At 39.7% G+C, this 23,945-nt stretch overlaps 6 protein-coding genes across 12 annotated transcripts in view; 3 read left to right on the forward strand and 3 right to left on the reverse strand.

Annotated features, from left to right (window-relative positions):
• The window catches only part of LOC135588668 (uncharacterized), a 9,296-nt gene extending 740 nt beyond the window's left edge, over positions 1–8,556 (reverse strand). Inside the window, exons 1-6 of one of the 3 annotated variants that reach the window (XM_065080894.1) lie at positions 7,473–8,556; positions 7,245–7,302; positions 7,049–7,173; positions 6,338–6,390; positions 5,448–5,510; positions 785–1,131 (exon numbers count right to left, since the gene is read on the reverse strand). In XM_065080894.1, the coding sequence (XP_064936966.1) occupies positions 5,468–5,510; positions 6,338–6,390; positions 7,049–7,173; positions 7,245–7,302; positions 7,473–7,703 (510 nt within the window). In that variant the 5' untranslated portion in view covers positions 7,704–8,556 and the 3' untranslated portion in view covers positions 785–1,131; positions 5,448–5,467. Of the gene's footprint in view, positions 1–784; positions 1,132–1,564; positions 2,284–5,447; positions 5,511–6,337; positions 6,391–7,048; positions 7,174–7,244; positions 7,303–7,472 lie in introns of those variants that run through there. The other 2 variants (XM_065080896.1, XM_065080895.1) reach the window with 2 other exon arrangements.
• LOC103996435 (glycosyltransferase BC10) lies at positions 8,535–10,182 on the forward strand. Its single transcript, XM_009417357.3, has 2 exons — positions 8,535–9,139; positions 9,407–10,182. Exons 1-2 carry the CDS (start codon positions 8,642–8,644, stop codon positions 10,055–10,057), a joined length of 1,149 nt encoding a protein of 382 aa, XP_009415632.3. The 5' UTR covers positions 8,535–8,641; the 3' UTR covers positions 10,058–10,182.
• Positions 10,183–10,395: 213 nt separating this feature from the next.
• Positions 10,396–14,269, reverse strand: LOC135588669 (probable protein phosphatase 2C 3). Of its 4 annotated transcripts, none has more exons than XM_065080897.1 (5): positions 13,823–14,269; positions 11,446–11,853; positions 11,308–11,371; positions 11,095–11,202; positions 10,396–10,958 (listed from the first exon to the last, which is right to left on the reverse strand). In XM_065080897.1, the coding sequence occupies exons 2-5, from the start codon at positions 11,508–11,510 to the stop codon at positions 10,830–10,832; spliced, it is 366 nt and encodes a 121-aa protein (XP_064936969.1). In that variant the 5' UTR covers positions 11,511–11,853; positions 13,823–14,269; the 3' UTR covers positions 10,396–10,829. The 4 variants fall into 4 exon arrangements, 1 of the variants encoding a protein (XP_064936969.1); XR_010476400.1 differs by having other exon boundaries at positions 10,918–10,958; positions 11,095–11,219; positions 11,446–11,822; XR_010476399.1 differs by having other exon boundaries at positions 10,918–10,958; positions 11,095–11,219; positions 11,446–11,825.
• A 142-nt stretch (positions 14,270–14,411) lies between these two features.
• Positions 14,412–18,377, forward strand: LOC135588667 (uncharacterized protein OsI_027940-like). 2 transcript variants are annotated; one of them, XM_065080892.1, is made up of 6 exons: positions 14,412–14,569; positions 15,529–15,715; positions 15,806–15,956; positions 17,094–17,131; positions 17,218–17,278; positions 18,019–18,377. In XM_065080892.1, the coding sequence occupies exons 1-6, from the start codon at positions 14,565–14,567 to the stop codon at positions 18,120–18,122; spliced, it is 546 nt and encodes a 181-aa protein (XP_064936964.1). In that variant the 5' UTR covers positions 14,412–14,564; the 3' UTR covers positions 18,123–18,377. The 2 variants fall into 2 exon arrangements, with proteins under 2 accessions (XP_064936964.1, XP_064936965.1); XM_065080893.1 differs by having other exon boundaries at positions 18,022–18,377.
• A 265-nt stretch (positions 18,378–18,642) lies between these two features.
• LOC135588665 (reticulon-like protein B2) lies at positions 18,643–20,514 on the forward strand. The gene is made up of 5 exons (XM_065080891.1): positions 18,643–19,181; positions 19,264–19,444; positions 19,537–19,678; positions 19,742–19,811; positions 19,912–20,514. The coding sequence occupies exons 1-5, from the start codon at positions 19,073–19,075 to the stop codon at positions 20,079–20,081; spliced, it is 672 nt and encodes a 223-aa protein (XP_064936963.1). The 5' UTR covers positions 18,643–19,072; the 3' UTR covers positions 20,082–20,514.
• Positions 20,515–20,979: 465 nt separating this feature from the next.
• LOC103995752 (microtubule-destabilizing protein 60) lies at positions 20,980–23,512 on the reverse strand. The gene is made up of 7 exons (XM_065081513.1): positions 23,387–23,512; positions 23,197–23,277; positions 22,523–22,642; positions 22,352–22,450; positions 22,185–22,244; positions 21,900–21,994; positions 20,980–21,262 (listed from the first exon to the last, which is right to left on the reverse strand). The coding sequence occupies exons 1-7, from the start codon at positions 23,417–23,419 to the stop codon at positions 21,136–21,138; spliced, it is 615 nt and encodes a 204-aa protein (XP_064937585.1). The 5' UTR covers positions 23,420–23,512; the 3' UTR covers positions 20,980–21,135.
• Positions 23,513–23,945: the final 433 nt, after the last annotated feature.

A 23,945-nucleotide genomic window follows, 5' to 3' on the forward strand; every position in this document is an offset into this window, starting at 1 on the left:
TTAAATTCAAAACCACTGCACATCAATATTAGATTTAACAGATAAATGACAGCCTATTAACATTATAAGAGAAGATATCTGTCATCCATGCCAAACATAAGGCAGCATGTCTCAGTAACATGCAGATAATTTCCTGACATCACATGCTTGCTTCATATCACAACAGTTTTCTTTTGCTCATGACACACACAAGGGACATTCAACATTAAGCATGCTGCCTACAGCATTTGCAGCTGCTGTATACAAGTGGGAATTTGTGAGTCGTGCCACATACAGGTCAGTTCCAACAAAAAATTTTGAATACATGTCATGCAGCTTCTATCATATGCAGCCTAATGTGGTCCTTGTGGACCCTAAATCCTTTTGGTGGCATGATGTTACACTCTACAAGCACCTCATACTAGCTTGGCTAACCTTATGATGTAAGACAAAAGAAAGAAAAAGAAACATTTAGATATATCTCCTCCTGTAGCAAAATAATACAAGTACTCTGATCTGAATCATTCAAGCTATCTTTAAGAAGTTCCCAGAGATGTATATGGCTTTAACTTCACCTAACAAAAGTTTAAATGGATCCTGCAATGACATGTAACTACACTGAAGATATCTTCTCAGACTAGCAATTTTCAACTTCGCTTTAGGATGAACAATTCTAACTAAACTAAAAGCATCAGAATCATCATAATCATGCTGGCAAGCATATCCCAGCTTCTTGTAACTAAATTATGTTCACTTTGATGGCACCCGAATCTTTTATTACCCATGAATTTATATCGGAACAGCAGAGAAGAATGAGATTTCTGATTTGTCTAAAGCAGACAGAGCAAGGTTGTATACAAAATTATGTCTAGCATCATGACTGACATGGTTCCTTTTGTTTTGAGCATAAAGAAAATGTACCCACATTATCTGGTAATAAAACACAAAAAGAAACAACAAAAATAGATAAAAATTAAAATAACAAAGTAATAGCTCATGAGCTCATCCATCTTCTTTATCTATTGGCGGCAACAAAATATATAGGAAGCAAGCAGGTTCCATGTTCCTCCAATTTCCATGACAGAACATGTCATCCTTGAATCATGAGGCAATTGTTATTGGTCGTTATCAACCTGACCAGAGCCTTCAAACCTGGCAGCAAGTTTATGAATTCAACATAGCAAAAAAAAAGGATCTCCAACAAAACTTATTCGCTTCAATAATCACTGTTAAGAAACTTGGACCCAAACAGAACATGTATAGATAATCGATGGGACTCCAACACTGTTAAGGATGCATGTGGCAGCCAGCCCTATTTCCCATAGAGTTGACCATGATGGGTGTGGTTACTACATGATGGCTATTTTGATCTGGAGGTGATGCAGAGTGCAATGGAAGATTAGGAAATGTTCTATATGGTCAAAGGAGACGTGTGCCAGACCCAGTTACAATAGAACTATGGTAGACTAGAGCAAGTTGGAAGTCAAACAAGAGTCCTAATCCCATTAGGACTGCACCAAAAGAGGTAAGGCAGCTGGGCAATCTTCTCTTAACCATGATGGGTGTGGTTACTACACGATGGCTATTTTGATCTGGAGGTGATGCAGAGTGCAATGGAAGATTAGGAAATGTTCTATATGGTCAAAGGATACTTGTGCCAGACCCAGTTACAATAGAACTATAGTAGACTAGAGCAAGTTGGAAGTCAAACAAGAGTCCTAATCCCATTAGGACTGCACCAAAAGAGGTAAGGCAGCTGGGCAATCTTCTCTTAACCCACATGGAAGAGGAGAGGGGAAGATACTATGGCAGTACTGTGGTAACACTGTAGTGCAATGATCACTATGCTATTTTTATATTTTTATGGGTGAAATAGAAGTTCTTGGACTAGTTAGTTTTCTAGTCAGATTTGGGGTTTTGGTATAATAGTTGTGCTAAAAACATAAATTGTTTAAATGACCTTAAGTCTATGCTTGGATGATCCCTTTACTAATATTGAGATAAATTATTACAATTTCATAGTTGTCTTCTGGTAAATGGTTTTGGGAGGCTTCTTATTTTCTTTGAATCAGGGAAACACACGTTAACATTCTAATATTTTGGTATCAGAATGGACTGAATTCTATGATTAATCTCACATGATTCTATGATGTTATCCATGGAGAAGTCTTCAATGAATGCTGAGATAATCGAAGATGAATCACCTAGGCTTACAGCCATCTTGACCAAGGTAGAAGAGAAGATGGAAGGCAAGGAGAAAACTTTAGTGAAAGCAATACTCCAAACATTCAAGACCAAGTTTTCCTACAAGATCAAGCACATGAATGACAGCCTCCAAGAACTAACAAGTGTAATCATATCATAATTGCTATACTATAGTCTTCACCGAATCTAGTTAGCGAGAACACTACTCACAATACTGATTAAGTTTTTGTGTCAATTGAGTAAAGCATCAACAAAGAAAAAGCTAAGACAAACAACAGATATGAAACCATGGATGTTGACGCATCCCAAGCAACATCACATATCAACATATATAGCCTATGAACCTCCCTGCCGTGATCAGCCAATATGGCATTCTCATAATGGGCCAGTCACACCATCAATCCCTGTGACAAGTTGGCAATGTCCGTATCATCTCTTACGTGACCAGGATCAAAATTACATCAATGTGGAAACAATAAAATCATGCTCAACAACCACATATTGCAGTACCAACAACAAAATCAAGCAAATCTTGGAGTTATCAGCAATTTCTGCCAACCGAGAGCACCATCAGGGGAGGGCTGAACTATTCTTTGACACCTACTATCACTAGAGCTTTTCACTGGCCAATATGCTTAAGTGCCACCCTACTTGTTGATGCCACAAAACAATCAATTGCTATCACCAAATCGATGACATTACATCCCTCTAGTGGTCCAAATCAACAATCTCAATATCTTGGTCCTGAACACCAAACTGGTAAAATCAAAATTTTGAGCTGATTGCAATGATCTGACGAACTAAATCTCACACATCAAGCAAACTTTTTGCTATATGACCACACCTAAAGAAGCAAATATGTATCTTCCCACCTAAAGAAGCAATGACTTGGTGTGGTACTACTTGGCTCAAGCAGGAAAACTATCATGGGTTCACCTCACAAAGGCTATAATGATATGATTTGATACCTTCCATATGGTAAATTATGAAGCGGTGATGCATATGTTGACCTCAAAGGGATCACCGGTAGAATATCAAGAGGAACTTCAGAAGCAAACATTACTTGATATAAATGTACTTCTAGGTAGTTTATCCCATCTTTTAAGGAATCAATTACCTTTCTTGAATGTTCAAAAATTTTTGAGCTCAGAATGTCTGGATGTTGTTCTGGGTCTACCACATGGGAGAAACTCAATGGGCATGACCTTACTCTACATAACACAACTACATATAACATCAACTAGTTCTGACCGAGTTCAATATGTTAATTAATGTGAATCATTCATTAATAATTGATAAAATAAACTATTGGTGGATCTGAACCATGATTGTTAAAAGACATGCTAACTACAAAACCATTGATACAACTATTTTGATGAGGCAACAGTTCTTGAAAAGCCTACCTGATGTAGTTTCAAATGATGTCACATAATTTTAAAATTAAATGAAGTTGATTATGACCATGCGGTCATAAACACTTTTAGAAGTTCCAGCACCAATGACTTGCTTGCTGGCAAGGGTTGAGTTTCCTCAAAAGTGGCATCAACAACTTTGCTCAGGCCAACAAATAGCAATAACAATATCTACAACAGAATTAGAGTGGTGGCTTAAGGGCGTTGCTTCACTACAACAAAAGATGGATTCCTAGACACAGGTGCAAGTCACACAACTTAATGGTCATAATCAATGAAGACGTGGAAGATGATCAAGAGACCTTCAACCACAATCTAGCACCTCCACCATCTTAAGTATCAAAAATCTCACTGTATGATATGACAAGAGTCACAGGACATGGTTATCTATTTTCCATCATAAATTCACTGCATAAATAAAATGTTGGCCTCTCACTATATTATTTGATACTGGATCAACACACAATTCATCAGCATAGACACTGTCAAGCAAATTGAACTGTGATAAAAAAATATCAATTCTTACATGGTCTACCTAGGTGACAGATGACTGATGAATACATCACCAAAATTTTTTATTGTGTCCATTGAGTTATAAAACAAGAAATATCAAGTTAATCTCTAGTGCATTCAAAAGATCTAGAAGTAAGTGCATTGATCTAGAAGTTGAAGTGTGAGCAAATGCCTTGTTCCAAATATCATGATGCATATCCCAATTTGTTTCCACCATGCTTCAGGTTTGACTTTATAAATAGTGGTTACACATGAGATCCAGATGATCGATGAAGCACATTAGAATATGTTGCTAGTTGAGTAACTAACAAGGCCATAGTTTGTAACTGCAAAATTATGTGCACATCAAGCTATTTGATATAAAAAATACAATTTAAACAATGACCCACTCCAATTTATTGTGACACATTTTCAGCAAACAAACTTTCCAAAAATCTTGTTTGGAATGGAAATGATAAACACAAAAGTTTGAAGTATTACTTATTGGGAGATCTCAATGAGGATGAAACAATTGATCTCATTTATTAGAGGAGTGCAATATTGACACTTCATTTGCAGACGGTAACTCTGAAGAGTGGACCATTGTATTGTTATGAAGCAATTCACACTTAAATTGGACTAGAGTCTAACCAAACCATATCTGACCAAGAAATGGCCATATGGGGTTATTCAGCTCTGTAGAAAGCTACACAAGTTAGCTAACCCTATTTCTGTTAGGGCCGCCAATGTCAATGCTCATGACTTGGGATCAGATCTGGCTGCTGACTTGATGGCTAAGTTAACAATGCCTATTTTGACGTAATGGATCGGATGGATTTGGAAAGGCTTTAAATGGACTCCTAAACCAATTAAGCAAACTTTCAAGCCCAGTTACAACAGGACTGCAGAGTCCTAATCCCAGTAGGAGTGCATTGAAGAAGACAAGAACGACTAGGAATGCTTCTTCTAGCCCAAAAAGGAGACAAGATAGAGTGGCTCTGTAGTTAGATCACAGGTTTTAAGGTAATAGCAGCCCCTCAAAGGGATAGATAGATGCTGGTAAGGCCTTAAGGTCTATGCTTGGATGATATTACTACTTTTATTATAATAAAGTTACTTCATTTCATAGTCTAGACTTTTCGTTGATAGCTCTGGAAGGCTTTTCATTTTCAATCTAGAGAAATTATTTTAAAACGGCATTATAATAGTTGGAAACTAAAATCAAGGAAATTCTTTTAAGATCAACAATATATTTCACCCAGGTACAGCAAATTTCCTTGGTTGGAACTTAGAACTGTTTACCAGTTCTTAAAAGTTCCTAACTACAGATTTTCAAGCAACTAATTTTTCAAATCAAACCTGTTTCTGAAGTGTCTTCGTCACATATTTGCCTTTCTTTCCCATCTTTCCTTTGCATCAAGGCTGCCAAAAAGAAAGTGACCCTTAAGTAATTTCCTAGCAGATATAAAGAAGTTGCTATTAGAAAAATATTAAAGATGAAATGATTTAAAAGGCATGGATGTCATATCTGCTTTATAAGAGTGGATGTAGGATCCAAAGCAGAACAATTTTACTTCACAAGAACTCAGGATCCCAAGTGACAGCACTTAGGAAGTTATTTGGCAAAATGAAGAAAGCCAAAAGTGAATTTTGTTGTCCATGCAATTGTTTATAAGAATGCAAATAATTTTAGATTAGTAAGAAAAATGAGAAATATGAAATACATCAAGGATGGCACAGCATGAAGCACACTATTTTTCGTTGATGAAATTATAGTGTTTTGTTAAGAACAGAAAAATAAATAAATAAATAAATAAATAAATATATATATATATATATATATATATATATATATATATCAAATACCTTTTTGATGTAGGAAACATACAAACGGAAACTAACAACAATAATAAATCTAATTTGCAAGCAGTTGACTACTTTTATTTAAAGATGGGAATATATCCCAGACTTTCGGGCATTAACAACATATAAATGCCGGTAATCAACAATTATTAAATCTAACTTACAAGCAGATGACCAAAACAATTTCATAAAGTGCTTCATATAAAATATGTAATGTGTAATATGAGTTGATGAAAGATGAAATATAAATTATGAAACAATACAATGTGTAGGATATCAATGTTGAGAAATAATCAAACATCACAAACATGGATATACAAGTCATACAACAATGGTAACAGGAAATAAATGCTTAAGGCTTCAGGTAGTTATAGAAAAAATGATACCCCCAGTGTAACTTTCTTCTTTTATTTGACACCAAAGTGGGAGCTCTCTGATCCTGATTAAATGAAGAGAACACAATTACTTTCCCAATAATTTAGAAGTGAAGTTTCCTTAAGAAATACAAATTCTAGATGTGTTCGTTCTTTAAACAAACTAAACACCAGCATTTTTTTCTAAATGAGTTAAGTAAACAAATATGAGATTTTGCTTACACACAAAATTAACAGCACCATAGTACATCATCAGGGATTGTATGTCCTCTTCAAGTTTCAAAAATTCAAATGAATTCACGCACATAGGGAAGGATATATAATTTTGCCAGAATCAATGCTGTTAGCTGTCTGTGCTGATTTTATATATTTTCTGCACACTGATTTTTGTGCAGCCGAAAAAAAAAAGATAAGTTTTGTTAAAACAGAAAGAAAAGGTCAAATATGTACAAAGAGAAAAAAATCACAATGATTGGCAAAGAAAACTGGCAGAAGCATTTTTATTCGATTATAAAAGCATATGGTTAATTTTTTTTTAATTTTCACGGTCCAGATCCTTTTAAAGAAATCTTGTTTCAGACTCGAATAATAATTTACATTAATACCAAAATTTTCTACCTTTCAAGGCTAGAGATGTGAGAGCAGTAGACCAGAACTAAGAAGTCTCCATGACTATTGCATATTATTGCTAATCAACAGAAGCAACAGCAGTTTTTGACATACCAAACAAGACCTTTGCTCTAATGGAGAAACACTTGAACTGCCATCAGCACTACTTGCTGAAGAATTTGTGCTATTCTTGACATCAGTGTCCTCCTCACATATCTTTCCGCGCCGCTGAGAGCTCCCTGAAGGGATTAAAAATCACGAATCAACAAATTACTACGACAGCAGAAGATCCAAGAATACAATAAGGTACCTTTCAATCTTTTCACCTCTTCTTTTTCTTTGAGTTGCAAGCGCTTCTTGTGTAATTCCTGCCCCATGTGTCAATCAGAATCTAGAGAGCATGAAAAAGCTACAGCTATCTCGAGACCGACCAACAATGACAAGCACCACCCATGGGAGCGGGAGCGATTCTCGCGAAGGGCCCAAGAAATCTGCGGCGACTCGAGGACCAGGAAGAGGAGGAGAAGAGGATCGTCACCTTGAGCTTGTCGAGCTGTGCTTGCGTGGCCTTGGAAGGCTTGAAGTTGGGTTGGAAGAGCGGCGTACAGGCCAATGCTGCCTCCCTCCTCGCGTCCTCCGCCTGGTCGTCGCCGGCCATGCCGCTGCTGCACTCCGGTTGCGATCGATCGAAGGAACCCTCTTTTATGTTTGGTGGTTGGTTCGGTGTCATATGGGCCGGACCGGAATTGAGTCCCCCAACGGCCCACATAATTCAGACCGAACCGTTCGGATAAACCCAATGCATGAACCGTCCTAAACGTAAAATCTGTGGATGATTAATGTAAAATATAAAGTTTTAAGTCTCTTATAGTTATGATATGACTCGACTGACGTCAGCCGACGCCTCACGTCTCGATCGACGTGATTATACTCGATCAATTGAACTGGAACACCAACCGAGGCGCATTAATGTCTATTCAGGCGCGGTTCTTCACGTCACGTCAACGCCCATGTTAGACGCTACCGGCCTACCTCCTACAGGCGGGCACATCAAACAACAGTAAGCTTCCCTATAAATACACTCGCATTCCAAACGAAAGAGGGAGAACACACACCAAAACACTTCTTCTCCTGAAATCCCCTTCACATCGTCTAACTTGATCGTCGGAGGGGTCGGGTCGAGCTTCCCGACCCGACCTTTGTGCAAGTGCGAAGCCGAGGATCCCCGCTAGATGCGCGGACAACGAATCCCTACCCGGAGGAAACGGTAACCCCGTCCCGATCGGACCATCGCACCAGACCGACTCCGCAGGTTCGAGGGACGTCCCGGGAGATCCCCGTCGTCCGGACCTGAACCGAGCCGAGTTGGCCTCGAGGCCATGGCTCCCAGGTTGGTTACACCAACATAAATCACAAGTTATTATCTCTCTCTCTCTCTCTCTCATTCATCAACATGTAAAGCACTCATTCTCCACACACAACAGAGCCCTTTCCCTGAACTCCTAGTAAGCTTTTTTAGGGTTCCCCACCACAGATTTCCATGTTCCATTAAGATCCCGACCTCTCCAACAGCTCTCCATGTGACTTCTCGACCATTTTGAGCTTCCCTTCCTTTTGAGCACCGTCTCTTTCTACAGAAGCCATCAAACAAGCACTCACAACACTTACACCATCCTCTTTGAAGTAGCCACAGCGAGATTAGGTTGGATGAAGGAGACGTCGAAGACCCGAAGAGGCTTCCGGGAATGGAGCTTCACCGTGACAACTCTTCTGAGCTGCTTCTCGCTAGTCATCTTCTTCGCCTTGGGATCACTTGTCGCCCTTCATTTCGCCAAGTCCTTGGTCTTTGCAGATCTCTGCTTTGGTACCTACACTCTGCAGTCCTCCATGACGGGTTTCGCTCTTGCCAACCCGGTATACGAGGCCGCGAGAAACGCCGACGCCGGGAGAAGCTTGTGGCACTCGATGAGCGACGAGGAGCTGCTGCGGCGTGCCTCGGCGGTGCCGCGGGCGGTGGAGAGCCGCAGGAAGGCGAAGGTGGCGTTCATGTTCCTGACGAGGGGGAGGATTCCGTTTAGGGTGTTGTGGGAGAGGTTCTTTCGAGGGCATGATGGGCTCTTCTCCGTCTACATCCACGCATCTCCGGGCTTGGAAGAGGAGCCACCGGAGGAGTCGGTGTTCTACAGGAGAAGAATACCAAGCAAGGTCAGCTGCATTTGCTCCTTAATCATGTCAGTATAGTATCTGTTCACTCATCTGTTGCAGATATCTCCATGCATGCATGAGTGGAACCTTTGCTGGTACATGAATATATTTCTTCTGATACATTCTCTTAGAGAGAGAGAGAGAGAGAGAAAAGGGGGGCGGTCACTTTGCTGGTTACATAAAACTCTTTTTCTTAGGCAAACTGCGTTTAATTCTAGTTGACACCCTCGAAGACAAACACTACCACTTTGTTCCTCTGCGACACAGCCGGTGGAGTGGGGGCGGCCGAGCATGGTCGACGCGGAGCGGCGGCTCCTAGCGAACGCGCTCCTCGACGCCTCCAACGAGCGCTTCGTCCTCCTCTCTGAGTCGTGCATACCACTATTCGACTTCCCCACCATCTACAACTACCTCATCGGCTCCGCCCTCAGCTTCGTCAGCTCCTTCGACGACCCCGGGAAGGCCGGCCGCGGGCGGTACAGCCGGCGCATGCACCCCACCGTCACCTTGGCGGAGTGGCGGAAGGGGTCGCAGTGGTTCGAGGTGCAGCGGGGGTTGGCCGTGGGGATCGTGTCGGACCGGCGGTACTACCCGGTGTTCCGGGAGCACTGCCGGCCGCCGTGCTACGTGGACGAGCACTACCTGCCCACGGCGGTGGCCAAGCTCGCCCCGGGGCTCAACGCCAACAGGAGCGTCACTTGGGTGGACTGGTCCCGCGGAGGCTCACATCCGGCCACCTACAAGCGCAGGGATGTCTCCCTGGGGTTGATGGAGAGGATGCGGAGCGGCTCCAAGTGCGTCTACAACAACAGGACGACTACCTCCTCCTGCTTCCTGTTTGCGAGGAAGTTCGAGGCCACTGCGCTTGGGCGCTTGTTGTTGATTGCTGATGTTGCCAAGAGATGGAATCGGCATTGAGGGACGTGGTTTTATGTTGTTGTGTGTTGCGAAGATCGAGTTCATTGTCATGTTGTTTTTACATGGTTCGGGTGATCCTTTTTCTTTCATTAAGAGTGTATCAGTAAAGAGTGTCTTCTCCACAATATAGGGTCTTCTCCACAATATAGGATAAAGAGTTAAAAGTAAAAAACAAAACATCTAATTCGTGTTATTTTAGTTTGAGAAATACTAACTTTACTTATGTGACCAATAAATGACAAACAAGAAGAACATTTATTGAAGTTTGACAGAAATGCAAAATATATACTCTTGCCATTTCAATTACGAAGAGTAGATAATTAAGATGACATTCAAAATGGAATAACAAAATAATCATGTTAAAGAAGAAGTAGAAGCAGTCACAAATGTAGTGTACATAAAGCTTGCAACTGGCATTCACTCGGTTCAAAGCCAACAACGAAAACAAGTGGGCAAAATAAAAGACATTTAGGCCAACACCAAAACAAAACAATCGATCATATCATTAAACATGTTCCTAGTGCAAATACAAATATAATGAAATGATCATGCAGCCCATCAAAAGAAATATATGGCAGCAAACAAGTAGGAAAATAAGAAAACGATGAGGATGTTTGTTAGGAAAGAGGGAGGAGGGAGCTACAGCACCTTGCCATGGCTTTGAACCGGTGGAGAAGACGGAGCCAGCATGACCAGATACGCTTTCGCTTGGAGCAAGAAACCATGCTGGTTCAACAGATCTCAGAAATGACAAATTCAGGTAGTAATCGCCTTAACTACTTTGCCTGGCAGCAAGCTCTGAAGCCAAACCTCGGCAAAAACAGTTTGCAGCCATTTCAGAAGTCGAAGCATCCCAGATGCCATCTGAAGCAATTATAAGTTTTCCTCCAGCATCTGATAACTGGTAAGAAAATAAGATTTTCATGACAACTAGGGAAGTAGTTAAAGATTTAAGAAAAATCAGCAAAAGGATGGTGGCGAGATATATGTGGAAGAATCCTTATGATCCACATATGTAACAGAAAGTACAGGAATACCTTAACTTGCTTAACATGAGGTACTGAAATAATAAATTCCCCAGCATCCACATCCCTTGGTGATCTGGACAGGCATAAATCCCCTGGCCAACAGCGAAGGGGACCTATCTGAAAAGGTCCAAAATCTGTGAATGTGAACATCAACTACCATAGTAAATACGTATTTTAGGTATTTGATGCTGTTATATAATTAAAATTAAATCAATAACCCACCTCAGCACTACCTACAATGTTGAGCCTTCCTAGTTCACCGCCACTGGTGGTAACAGGTTCCCTCCTGTCCATGACATAAATTACATTTAATGGGATAGAGGAAAAAGATATATGATGGTGCAAGATATAGGAACTCACTCTTCAACAGTCTCTTCTAGCCTATGATCAAACAGTCGATGCAGAAGCCAACCTTTCCCATGCATCTAAAATGCACCGGGAGTCTCCAACTGAAGCAACAGTGATGCCCATCCATCAACTATCACAAATGTAACAGTGGTTCCAGATGTTTGATCTGATAAAAGTCATGGAGCAAATTCTTTAAACCAGCTACCTATGTGTTGGAAAAGAATCTAACAACATGCCTCAAATACGAAAGAAGTAAAAACATTCCTTCTCTCTGGATTACTTCATCAGTTTTAACAAAACCAGCAACCAAAGCACAAGGTAGAGCTTGAAGCCACTTTTCCTGCCGAAGATCATTACATAATTCAACAAGTTCTCTCTTGTATATACTGCTGCTGCAATACCATTATGCCCATCAAGGACCTTAAGAAAGTTTTAGAAAAAGTAAGTTCATTCATATCCAAAACTCAAGTAATCAGCATATTCCATTCCTTATGAGCCAAATTGCATGGAGACACTATGGACATGACATCTAAAACATAGGGGTCAATAGATTCTTAATTGATTTGCAGGGAAGATTTGACCAGTGTATAGTAGTTTAAAAGCATAGCAGCAGTCATTCAATGTAAGACCAAAGAATTATATTTCTGCCATGGTCCACAAATGTTAAATTGGTAGTTCAATCAAGAATCAAATTCACAAGATTTTGTATGCTCTTCTTGATCTGGGTTCAAATTCTATTAAAAAAGATTCAGCACTGTGTCCCCTTAACAGAATTGCCAAAAGACAACAATTTCTTTACTCCATCAAACCCATGAATTCGAAGCAGAACCAAAGAAAAGTATAGTCTATGTAGTGCACTAGCATAGATATTTGTAACTACCATATATAATTTGCAATATTGTCTGTTTCTGATATGGATTCCAATCCAAATCAGTATCATCCAAGGCACATATGATTTCTCGATTTCTCAGCCTTATAGTTAGAAATTGATCAGAATTGGTCTGTGTCAATTGAATTTAATAGAGGTTGGTTATTTTCGACCAATTCTATCCAACTTGGTAGCCATAAAAGGAGAAAAAAGTGGGAGGTGGGAAAGGAGAATAAAAATATTGTTAGAGGAAAGACATTAAAAAAGTTTGCATATGTCTATGAAGTGGAGAAGAAGAAATTACTATTTCCTGCAATCATTGCATTTGCAATTGTCCCAAATAGTTGGGACTAACGGTTTTATTGTTGCTGTCATTATTGTATTGTATTTGCAATCTGCTCTATTGTTGAAACATTTGCCACCCACTGCTAAATAAGAGAGACCGACAGCAAAGTTTATAGGATGAGAAAAGGGAAAGTTCAGAAGTAACTCTTAACCTTTTAAGAAATAGGAATTCTATCATAGAAAAAGGTGTCATGAGATTAATTTCAAATCCTACGGAAGCTCTTTTTAAATGATCTTTCTTTTATTTGGGTTTGAATTATTCTGGTGACTAGAGAAGTATTAGTACCATAATGAAATATGAAGGTAAAAGAACCTTTTGATATGACATGTTCTGTAAATATATATGTTATATTTTCTAATTATTTATATTATTATCTCAAGTGATTCCTATCTCATTAATCCAATCCAATGTTTGTCCAATAATCAATCATATGACCCTACATTGGTGGTAGCCTCGTACACTAGATATGCCTTTTTATCAAATCCCTACTGTAAACCAATAGTTTGCTACCATAAATCAAGACAATAAAGAACAAGTTAACTACAATCCGGTGCATTTCTCATAGTCAAAGCATTCCAATTCAGCACTAGAAGAAACCAAGTAGGGAAAGGATTTTAAGATCAGGGCTTGATTTCTTCAAAATAATCAGTATCCATCAGTAAAAACAGGATGTTTAAAGATAAGCTCTTCAAAATCAATCCCAACATGGAGTTGTACAATTTCCAAACAAGAGGATAAACTATCTTCAATCTGAGAGGATTTTGCACATATTAGATAACGAGGATCAAGTTAAGGCCTACCGTAAGAGCTCCATTATTACTTCATCAAGAAGTTCTTAGAAATCAAAAGCCTTTCTAGGGCTCTCATGCTTTTGATCTACGGTGTCAATTAAAGGATACATACAGGTATAAAGGATTAAAGATATTAATTAGGCGGCTTCTTGATGTAGATCTATATATCTTCTTAATCTGGTTCGCTCAGCAACGACAAGGATCATTCTAGTCAAATTCTAGTCAACAAGTCACTATGATGTCTTGATCGAATGTTATCCAAGGAACTCAGCAAGCAACGTGATTCAAGAACCCTAATCAGCGATGACAACGACAGGGCCAACGAATTCAAGAGCACGGTGAATCAGAACCCGACAAAGACGGGGATCGGCGACGGTGACGTACCGCAAAAACGGAGGAGGACGACGGGTCGCCGGGGACGCCAAGGCAATCGGTTCTGACGATGAAGTAGTCCTCCCCTTTCTTGGACTGGGCGGAACAGCCGTACGCGTCCCCTTTCTTGGACTGGGCGGAACAGCCGTACGCGGACGCGCGGCCGCTCCCTCTTCTCCGTCCTCGCCTGCTCGCCGATCAGCAGCTCCAGCGGCACTGTGCCGCCGCAGGGGCGCCGCTCGCCGTCTCCTCCTGCCATCCACTTCCTCCCCGACCCTCTGGGTCATGGGGAGGGGAGGGTCGAAGCGATCCGAGAGCAGATCTGGTCGTTGCTGGTGGAGGGAGGAGGAACAGAGGAAGAAGAGATCATCGACCAGCAGCAGCAGCAGCAGCAGCAGCAGCAAAAGGGGAAGGATAGATTTGTCTTTTTCTATGTTCCACAGAAGAGCAATTATTAAAGCATTGACACCATTTTGACCATCAGAGGGCACAAAAATCAATTAAGTTTTCCAATCTTATTCGAAAAAGAATTAAAATAATGAGATAAATCACCACCGTCGGATCATGTCCACAATTTACTTGATGATTGAACACGTGCGACTCACGTGCATGTGAACGAGGTTAAAGGTTCAGGGAATCGAAGCGGCCCTTCGCAGAGCTCGCTCACTTGGGACGGGCAATTAGGGCGGCGTCATCGTCGTCGGCTTGGAGATTTGCGCCGGACGGAAGAAGCTGAAGAAAGGGTGATTTAGTCATGAGGTATGCAATTTTCTCTTCAAGTCTAAGTCTCTCTTCGCCCTTGGCTTTGGTTTCGGCACGGCACGGGAGCCTCGGTGCCGCCGCCATCGTAGACTTCAAGCCTTGGTCTGCTGTCCGCATGTTACTTCGCCGTTCGCTTCTAGTGATAATTGTTGGTCATCTACGATATGGTATTACCATCATCTAACGGCGTTATTGACCTAACCTGTTCTTTCCCGGAATCAATAAATGGAAGCTTGTCGTAATGCCAATATCACTAGAAATCGTGATGGCTTGCAATCTTGCAGTGAAAAAAAAATCGATTTATCCCATTAGTGGACGTGAACCTGGAATCTCCTTTAGTGATGCTAAGTCTGGCCTAGAATGGTTCCGGTACCTACTGTCTAACTGTTGAAATCAACAAGAACAAGTTCTACATGCCACAGCAAGGTGACTATCGACAGCTGATGGAACTCTTTGTTCAAGATTGGCGCCCGACAGTCGAAACTCTCTCATTTTTTAGTCATACCAAGAGAAGAATGCTTTACTTAAATTTTGGCTTTTTTTTTAATACATTGTATTGGTTACACTAGTATATAAGTCCATAAACACTCTCTCATCTATTAGTTTAAGATGTGGATGTTTTGGCAGTGGTTAAATATCTAACATGGTAGTGATGTGGGTCGTCCTCTATTAAAGTCTCTGTTTGTGTATTTCCCTCCCCATTTAGTTCAAGTGTTAGACCAGACCACCCATGAGACAGAGTTTTTGAATATAAAATGAATAAACCTTAGTTCATATATTAGCTTAAGCTTCTATATGAATTAGCGTGAACATGGCTGTATGTCTTAATGAGTACTTTTCTATGCTTATTGAAGGTGATTGTATATTAGTTTATATTTGACTCAAAAGTCTCATGCACCTTTGTGATTGTTTATTGTTTAAACGTTGTCTGACAAGTTGTTTGCTACTTTTCTCAGTCGTCATCCTGAAGTTAAATGGGCTCAGAGGCTTGACAAAGTTTACATCACTGTTCAATTGCCTGATGCAAGAGATGTGAAAGTTAATCTTGAACCCGATGGCAGTTTCACTTTTTCTGCCACTGCTGGTGCTGGAAATAACACCTATGAGCTACAAATGGATCTGTATGACAAAGTAAATAAAGAGGTATGCTTTTCTTTTCTTTTGTTTTAAATTGATTCATCATTTTTTTTGTTCCCAGATGTTTATCCTCGCTTACATAATGCCTTCTACTAGGCAAGCAAAATAAATATTGGTGTCAGGTCTATCTTCTGTGTGGTAGAAAAAGCAGAGAAGGGGTGGTGGAAAAAACTTCTGCGTGGGGATGGAAAGGCTCCTCACTATGTGAAAGTTGATTGGGATAAGTGGGTAGATGAAGATGATGATGGTATACTTCCTTAATGTCTTAATATTTCTACCATTTGTTGTAGTTGCATGAAGAGGATGGTATTCATAGAATACACATCATTTATGTACTTATTTATGTGGTTTAAATCTTGATCAGATGTTGATTTTGACAATTGGTCAAACCAGTACAGTATAGTATATCAGACAGTGTAGAAACTTGTACCACTCGGTATCTTCTGAAGAAATAACAAATATATATCCATTCATATGAAGCTATATGATCTGAAAACAGTTCTTGGTTAGACTGGCATGTACCGGTTGGTATGTATTGGTCCGACCAATGTCTAAATCCACTTATTTATGCTAGCCATTAGGAAATGCGTTATGGAAAATGTGACCTGAAGTAGCAGTCTCATATTATAATTAAAGTGCACGCTCTAGATAATATTGTTCGATCGGTATCTGAATCCACTTATTACTAACTATAACCAGATGTGTAAATGTTGTCATGAAAAACTTGAACCGAAGTAACATTTTTTATATTATAATCAAAGGCCATGCTCTAGACAATTTGCCTGCTGTCAATGTGAAAACCCAGCTAGAGTTTCTATTACTAGTACATGCATTCTCTAACATTACTGAGAATGCTTACTTAATGCCTTGACCCAAGGCTTTCTGACAGTGTTTGTGACCCAAGGCAAGTCATGAATTTTGTATTACGTTTCATACTGTGATACTTCTGAAATGTACATTACCTTTGAAAATTTGGAGTTCTAAGTAAACTGATGATCATCCATCATTAGGGTCTTTTTCTGTATCAAAGGCACCAGGAAGGAATGGATTGTTGTGTTAGCATACTTTTTGTCATAACAACAATCAAATTTTGTTGGATTTGCATCTTTTAAAAATTGTTTGTCTGAAGAGCTAAACAACCATCCAATTCTTCAGCATTGCTGATTAATCAGCTTAAGAATGAGAATGAGCAATTATCCTTTAGACATGAATGCTTGGAGAACAAAAAGCAGGATATGATTCAGTTACTTCAATACTATAGATCAAATTTGATCATTTGCATATTGATTGGTGGTCATATTTTGGTTAAATTTAATTTGCTGCAGAATTTTGCATTTTGTATATCATTTGAGAGGATTAAGATTTGTTATTTTCACATTATCAGGTCCTGGTGATTTGGACTTGGGAGGGATGGATTTCTCGGTATTAACTATTCTAATACAAACTTCTTCCTACTAATTTTTTGTTCTGTTGAATTATGGTTTCTTATATATACATTTCTTCTACAGAATTTTGGTAATATGGGGGGTGATGCCATGGATGACGATTTCGAAGATAGTGATGATGAAGGTAAAAAGAAAAAAATCTTAAAGCCTCCTGTTTAACCAACTGAACATGCTTTTTTTGGTAATTCTTAGCTTTAAACATCTAATATGTAGTAGTCCTAATGTTGTATATATTATTTAAATTCTTATATTACTTCCCATAATGGAATCATTATGGGCACATATGCTCACAAATGAACTCCAAATGCAACCCCTATAACCTGCTTAGAGTACTCATTCATCACCTTGTACTCCCTGGATCTATGGGGCATCCATCTATTGTTTGGGTGCAAGAGAAGGCGGGAAATACAATCTTCTCTCTTTTTTGGTTTGTTACATGTAAAGAAGAGAAATTTTAGGCAATTAAGAAAAAAAAAAAAAGGATGACCTGGTTCTCAACACTTCTCCAAATCTCTGCAGTTTCAAAGAACAAGCAAAATAAGATCCCAGAGAGAATTGGTTTCTTCCATTTTTCTGCTTCTTCCAATTCTGTACTTGTCAGACTTAAATGAGATATTCCACTTCATGTCGTTCCAGTAATATTCTCCCTGCTGCTTCTCCTCTCAAAAAGACCATCGTGTAAGAAAGAGCTTCCAACAATTCATTAAAGGTGGTGATTTCTGTAAATCAGCCAAACTTGTTTAATATTGGCTATGTTGCAGATTCAATTATTTTCAACCCATGTCGACAATAAAAAATCTCAATTGCTATTTTAATCATGTAGATTTCTTATTTCTGACCTGGTGCTGATTTTTTTGTGTTCAGCAGGGCAAGCAGAGAAAACTGAGAATGTGCAGAAGACCGGAGACGTGCAGACAACCGGTGAAGCCTCTTCAGAAGCAAAAACAGAAACATCTGCGAGCACATGAGAAGGTCCTTGGATCAAGCATTGCTTGCTCTCTTGGTTCCAGCTTGTGGTTGAGGGGGTCTGACGAACCACGAATTTAATGCTTCCTTGGTGTGTGTGAGGTGTGTGTGCGCGTGCACCGCCGTTGGATGTTTTGCTGAGAATGATTATATATCTCAATTAGGAAAGGTAGTTAATTTTCATTGTGGCTAAATCTGTTGGGCTCCGACGTTTCATGGATTATCTAAAATTAGAAAATGTGTTTGACTTTGGTGAACTTCTATTTCTTCTTGCTTTGATGTTGCTGGAAATGTTAGTGCTTATAATTTTCCGCTGTGGATGTCATAGACGGAAAACTTCTAAAATTAGGGTTTTATCATGTTGGATCGATTTAGATTCCAATTTCTAAACCTGATAAGCATATGATTGTCAAATGAGGATCCATGAAGTTTTTATTTAGATTTAAGCTTGCCATTTTGTGGATACTCTTAATGTACTGATCCAGATTTCATTACCTGATAGAGATCCAAGATTGAGAATATTTCCTATACTTGTGTTATAGGGTTGGAACAAGTTCATGGAGCTGTCTTCCCCCATCACAACAGGTGGTATTCCAAATCTTGATATTAATGTCATTTTGTGTGATTGGCAGTTCAATAAAATCCTCCATTCTATGCCCACCCACACACAAGAACTCAAAAAGACTTGTCATGGATTCTGAACGATATATGTGCACAACATAGGCCAAGCGGAATCCAATTCCCACCTTGGTGGTTTCTTGTGCTCTCGGGCAAGAGAAGTCGATGCAGATGCTGTTCCCGTGGATGAAGCAATCTATTCCTTGACTCGCCTTCCCAATCTTACCTCGAAATCTATTCCTTGACTCGCCTTCCCAATCTCTTCGGCGGCAAGAATAGAATCCACAAAAGTTCTTGATAAGGACACACATCACACCATGTCCGGCAGCCAGCCATGCCGCGAATCAAGTTCGATTCTGCTTCCGACGAGCAGCCAAAGCCCGCCACCGGACGCCACTTCCACCGCCGGAGGCCCCTCCATGATCGCCTGGGTGGAGGAAAAGGTGTGCATCGTGTGTCTCTGGATCGATATCGATGCTGCATTGCATTGCATTGCTAATCTAAAGCAAATCCATGGTCTCGTAGTTGCTGACGTCTTGCTGTGGAGGAACAAGCACTTATCGGCAGGAATCGTCGCCGGCGCCACCTTCGTATGGTTCCTCTTCGAGGTGCTGGAGTACCATTTCCTCCCGCTGATGTGCCACATCTCCATCGTGGCCATGCTTGTGCTCTTCATCTGGTCTAATCTTGAAGCTCTTGTGCATCGGTAATCTCGTCTCGTTGAAGTGGTAGTCTGTCTTCTGTTACTTCTTCTTCTCGCTCAAGCAGTCGGTGGTCGGTCTCATCATCGTGTTGCAGAGATGCTCGGAGGATGCCCGAACTCGTTCTATCAGAGGAAGCCATCAGAGGACTCGCTTTCTTCTTGCACGCCAAACTGAGTCGACTCGCTTCCATCCTCCTTGGCATTGCAGATGGCAAAGATCTCAAGCTATTTCTCTCGGTACGTGAACTCTTCACTCCACTCTGCTAAATGCAACATGCTCATGTTCTTCTTCTTCCTCAGGCGATTGCTTCACTTTGGGTTGTATCTGTAATTGGAAGCTACTGCAGCTCTTTGACACTGGCTTATCTTGGTAAGCGGTGCACTGATCCTACACTCAGAAGAACCGAAGAGGTAAGAATTGCAACGATGAGAAGCCGATCTCTTAACAGTATGGGCATCGATATGTGCAGGTCTTCTGTGCGTTCTTGCGCTGCCGGCTTTGTATGAGCGGTACGAGGATGAAGTCGATCATCTAGCAATGAGAGGGAGTGAAGATCTGAAGAGATTCTACCACAAGTTAGACTCCAGGATTCTTGGCAAGATCCCAAGAGGCCCTGTCAAGGCAAAGAAGTCCAAATGATCTTGCCATTTGCTTCAGGATATGAAGTCATGAACTCATTGAAGATTCCATGTACTGATGGAATTCCTTAGCCATGTTCAAAAGGAATAAATGATTAATACTGGCCAATATTAGTAGTTTCATGTATCGGTCATGCCGGTGTATTGACACTCGGTAACACCGGTATATGCTAAGCTTTGAAAAAAAAAAGAAAAAGAAATTGCTTTGCACAGAGCCGATACTGTTTTGTAGCCAGTGGTATCGAATCAACTCTATATCGGACTCATGGATGGTACCCCTCCGGTATAGGTACCGCGGTCCGTATCAATCCCAAAAAAATTGGGACATTAAGATGTTTGCATTTGTAGTTTGATGTCTATACAATGAGGGAAAAGATCTTTTTGACTAGAAAAGAAACACATTTTGGTGAAACCATAGAAACTGAGAGAATTTCCGTCTGGAAACTATATTTTGGGAGATTATACTTTCAGCCATCCTTTTGTTTTTTGTTTTTTTTTTTTCTTGAATAAAAGACATCTCTCCCTGTGAGGAGTTCTTCAGAACTGTTACATCTGATCTTTAAACCTAATCATTCAGAGAAACATAGCTAGATGTTCCTTGGAGTAAGGGGAGTTTAAAACTGTAACATAGCAAAAATGTAGAGTTTGAAATGAAAAAGTTGTAAAGAAATAAGAAAATGATAAAATATGTAATCTGATAAAAGGAAATGGAGAACTTCTACTTGGAAATTGCTTAAGCAACTTAGATATCATGAGAAATTAAGTTGTTTCAAAACATTGGATCAAGCTATCTGAGCTCTAAATATTGCTTGCACTTTTTCGCATTTGCAAGATCCTTGTCTCTGAAAAATAATCTTTCGCAGATTAGGCGAAATATATAAGTCGATTGTTCATGTAAATGAAATCACAAGACCGAGAAGTGGTCTACTACATTTCCTTGAACACTTTTTTCTTGGAATGATATATGCTCTTCTTTCGACTCCATAATCGAAGGAAAAGTTATGTAAACTTTGTACATTACATATTTAATAAGATTAGTGAACTCATCCCAACTATTACTTGACAGACTTCATACTGTGGTTGAAGTACTTGTGAAACTTGTAAGGTTGGTCACTGATGCTGCATTTTTGCTTTATAAGATGAAAACAGGGCTCCCTTGGGACTGTTAGAGGTCTTGTTGACCTGCCAAGTGCAAATATAAGCTAGAAATAAGTAATCAAGGCAATCAACAAAATCGCTTTCATCAGTGGTTTTCTTCCTTGCATGTTCAGAAACTCATACAAGTAAAAAATTCTGATAATAGTAAACAAGAAACATATTGATCTTACAGAATAAATCTTGGCTCAATTCTTTGCAATCTGTCTTAGATTGTTCAAGAATTGAAGTTTTTGAAGATAATTATGAAATTCATTATTGATCATCGACAGCAGAATAGACTAATCTGAACAAATCTCAGCTCAATCCTTTGCAATCTATCTTAGACTGTAAGATATATATGAAGGACTTGAAAGCAATTCTGAAAGTCTTTCTGGATTGCCAACAGCAGAATAGTTTAATCTCCATTAAGTTTTTGAAGCATATTTCATATTCTAGATGAGAACATTCTGGAATAGTTGCCTTCAGTAACTCTTAATCAGGTGTTACAAGCGGCAAACTGTTGTTTTCCCCTCGCTAGAGAAGGAAAATTGAAATTGTTTGCAGAAGCTATGATTGCAGATGTATGTATTCATACTAGCAATCGTAGCAAGATTACATTTAGATACTCATTTCTCGGACATAAGGACTACATCATGCATAAATTCATTCCTTTTGTCATTACCTTTGTGGAAAGAATGGCCTGTCGAAAAAGGGCATCAATTGAGCTTTCGGCACCATCTCCTTCCTCATATTTTTAATCTCCTCTTGTTCAATAACCTGCAAATTCTCATTACTCCAATAGCACAACCATGATTCAAAATACAAATACTAAGCTTGGTAGCACTCGGATATATCGTTTTATTTTCTTTTCATTTTTTGGTAATACTGAGTGGTGCAATTCGGTGTATGGCTCAGTATAGATTATCGAAACCAGTATCAAGCCAGTATTTAAAACAGGATTATATACCTTCATAATTTTCTCTTCAAACCTGCGAAGGATCTCCAAGGAATTAATCTTGCTTGCAACCTACACACAACTTGTGTTCTAACCGGTCAGAAGATCTCGGAGAAGAATTAAGCCAACTATACTGCATGTTTTCTTCAAAATTCTTGGTGGAGTGGACAAGGATTTACCAGATAATTATATCCAGCACGCCGAGCTGCTCTTTGCTCGGTATGAAGCTTGATATTAATAGGCTTTGTCTGCTCCTTTACTGGAGGTTTTGATAGACTCTGTAGATCAAACAGTGTGTCACCATAGATTTCTTCAAGAATAGCCAGAGATGATCTATGGAGGGAGGATACCTGAGGTTTGTCTGTTGTCCATGGCAATCCTTGTGCAACAGGAATCCGGCGCTTGGCTTCTTCAGCAGCCATTTCTTGCACTCTCTTCACAAATGCTCGTTCCTTCTTCTGTCCTCGTTGCTATGTGGAGAACAAGATGCATTAGATTAAGTTCTTTCTGCAATAAGACTACATGAGACTATGAACTAAGCTCAAGACATATAGAAGCATCTTTCATGAGCATAACACTTTACATGGCTCCTCTCATTTTATATGGAGAATGATAGCAAACAATTAAAGAAGATTAATGTCTTCAAATATTCTCAACATGCTTCTTTCTACCAAACAAAATCCCTTTTTTTACTGTCTCACTCTCTTTTCATGTCTTAGGAACACACAGGAAAAAAATGTGTTTCCAAGTATATTGGCACCGATATTTAACATACAAATCATCATATAAAACAACTACTTTTTGATGTTGTTTTTCAAAATATATGCTCATGATGAAGATCATTCAATCGCTTGAAAGCTTCCAGAGGAGCAGAGGAATCGAAGAAAGTTTACCGATCCTTGAAATTTTCTTTTTATTTTTTTTGAAGGAAAAAAAACACTCTTAATCACTGAGATTAACATTAATGTAGAGATTAATCTTAACCACCCTAATGATTTTACTGTGGACTAATCAATGATACTACCTCGGTGTGGAGATTAAAGGGCTGAGTTTGGCTGTTTCTTGCCCCATGCTTGCTGACCGAGATGTGTGCATGCTTGGAGTTCTTCAGAAGTAGATGAGACAGCAGATAATTAGTATCAACCAAACAAAAGAGAAATCATAACAGTAAGTTTAGACTCTGATGAAGAACCAAGTAAATTGCTCAGCTTAACCTTTGGGGAACAAAGCTTGCTATGGTTTTCCATCTCTGTAGCTGTGAGAAGCCTCTGTAGAGTGAAGCTATTTATCTACTTCACACAGTTCAAGTACTTTTCATTCTGATTGCCTCTTCACCACCAACCTCCTTCTCGATTCCTACATTATCTCATTCATTGTTCAAACTTTCCAAATGCCCGGTCCCAATGTCACCAAACTTCTGTTATGATTTTTACATCAAGAAAACATGCCAACAAACCAACTTTTCTAAGATGGGACTAAATTTTGGTCCAAAAGCCTCAATGTCATCGATCAAGGTGGTTATGGTGGAAGTTGATCCTCCTCTATCAGATGCAAGCTGCATCCTCTGACATGGAAAACGATCGGCATAACTTCATTGAATACATGTGACTAATATGTTTGTGAAGTGATGTGCATATACTTGTAGGTGGCACGACTCTGGGTAGGATAGCAATGGAGAAGTGAGAAGAAAGGGAGGGACATATGGCAAATTTTATCGACACTTGATTGCCTGTTCTGCAAGAACTTGGCTTGGTAGTCAGAGAAACTTGTTTG

The sequence above is a fragment of the Musa acuminata genome, chromosome BXJ1-8, assembly GCF_036884655.1.
Source record: "Musa acuminata AAA Group cultivar baxijiao chromosome BXJ1-8, Cavendish_Baxijiao_AAA, whole genome shotgun sequence".
NCBI classification, from domain to species: Eukaryota; Viridiplantae; Streptophyta; class Magnoliopsida; order Zingiberales; family Musaceae; genus Musa; species Musa acuminata.

Bases quoted from the DNA above. Each gene is read 5' to 3' on its own strand.
- LOC103996435 (XM_009417357.3), top strand. From the start codon at position 8,642: ATGAAGGAGACGTCGAAGACCCGAAGAGGCTTCCGGGAATGGAGCTTC. The intron at 9,140-9,406 runs GTCAGCTGCATT...TCTGCGACACAG, and splicing joins GGAGAAGAATACCAAGCAAG to CCGGTGGAGTGGGGGCGGCC.
- LOC135588669 (XM_065080897.1), bottom strand. From the start codon at position 11,510: ATGCATGGGAAAGGTTGGCTTCTGCATCGACTGTTTGATCATAGGCTA. The intron at 11,203-11,307 runs GTGGGTTATTGA...GGACCTTTTCAG, and splicing joins ACATTGTAGGTAGTGCTGAG to ATAGGTCCCCTTCGCTGTTG. The intron at 10,959-11,094 runs GTATTCCTGTAC...TTTTCTTACCAG, and splicing joins CTCATGTTAAGCAAGTTAAG to TTATCAGATGCTGGAGGAAA.
- LOC135588667 (XM_065080892.1), top strand. The intron at 15,716-15,805 runs GTATGCTTTTCT...GCCTTCTACTAG, and splicing joins ATGACAAAGTAAATAAAGAG to GCAAGCAAAATAAATATTGG. The intron at 17,132-17,217 runs GTATTAACTATT...TTTCTTCTACAG, and splicing joins TGGGAGGGATGGATTTCTCG to AATTTTGGTAATATGGGGGG.
- LOC135588665 (XM_065080891.1), top strand. From the start codon at position 19,073: ATGCCGCGAATCAAGTTCGATTCTGCTTCCGACGAGCAGCCAAAGCCC. The intron at 19,679-19,741 runs GTACGTGAACTC...CTTCTTCCTCAG, and splicing joins ATCTCAAGCTATTTCTCTCG to GCGATTGCTTCACTTTGGGT. The intron at 19,812-19,911 runs GTAAGCGGTGCA...CGATATGTGCAG, and splicing joins TTTGACACTGGCTTATCTTG to GTCTTCTGTGCGTTCTTGCG.
- LOC103995752 (XM_065081513.1), bottom strand. From the start codon at position 23,419: ATGGAAAACCATAGCAAGCTTTGTTCCCCAAAG. The intron at 22,643-23,196 runs GTAGTATCATTG...TTCTCCACATAG, and splicing joins CCTTTAATCTCCACACCGAG to CAACGAGGACAGAAGAAGGA. The intron at 21,263-21,899 runs GTAATGACAAAA...TGCACTTGGCAG, and splicing joins AGGCCATTCTTTCCACAAAG to GTCAACAAGACCTCTAACAG.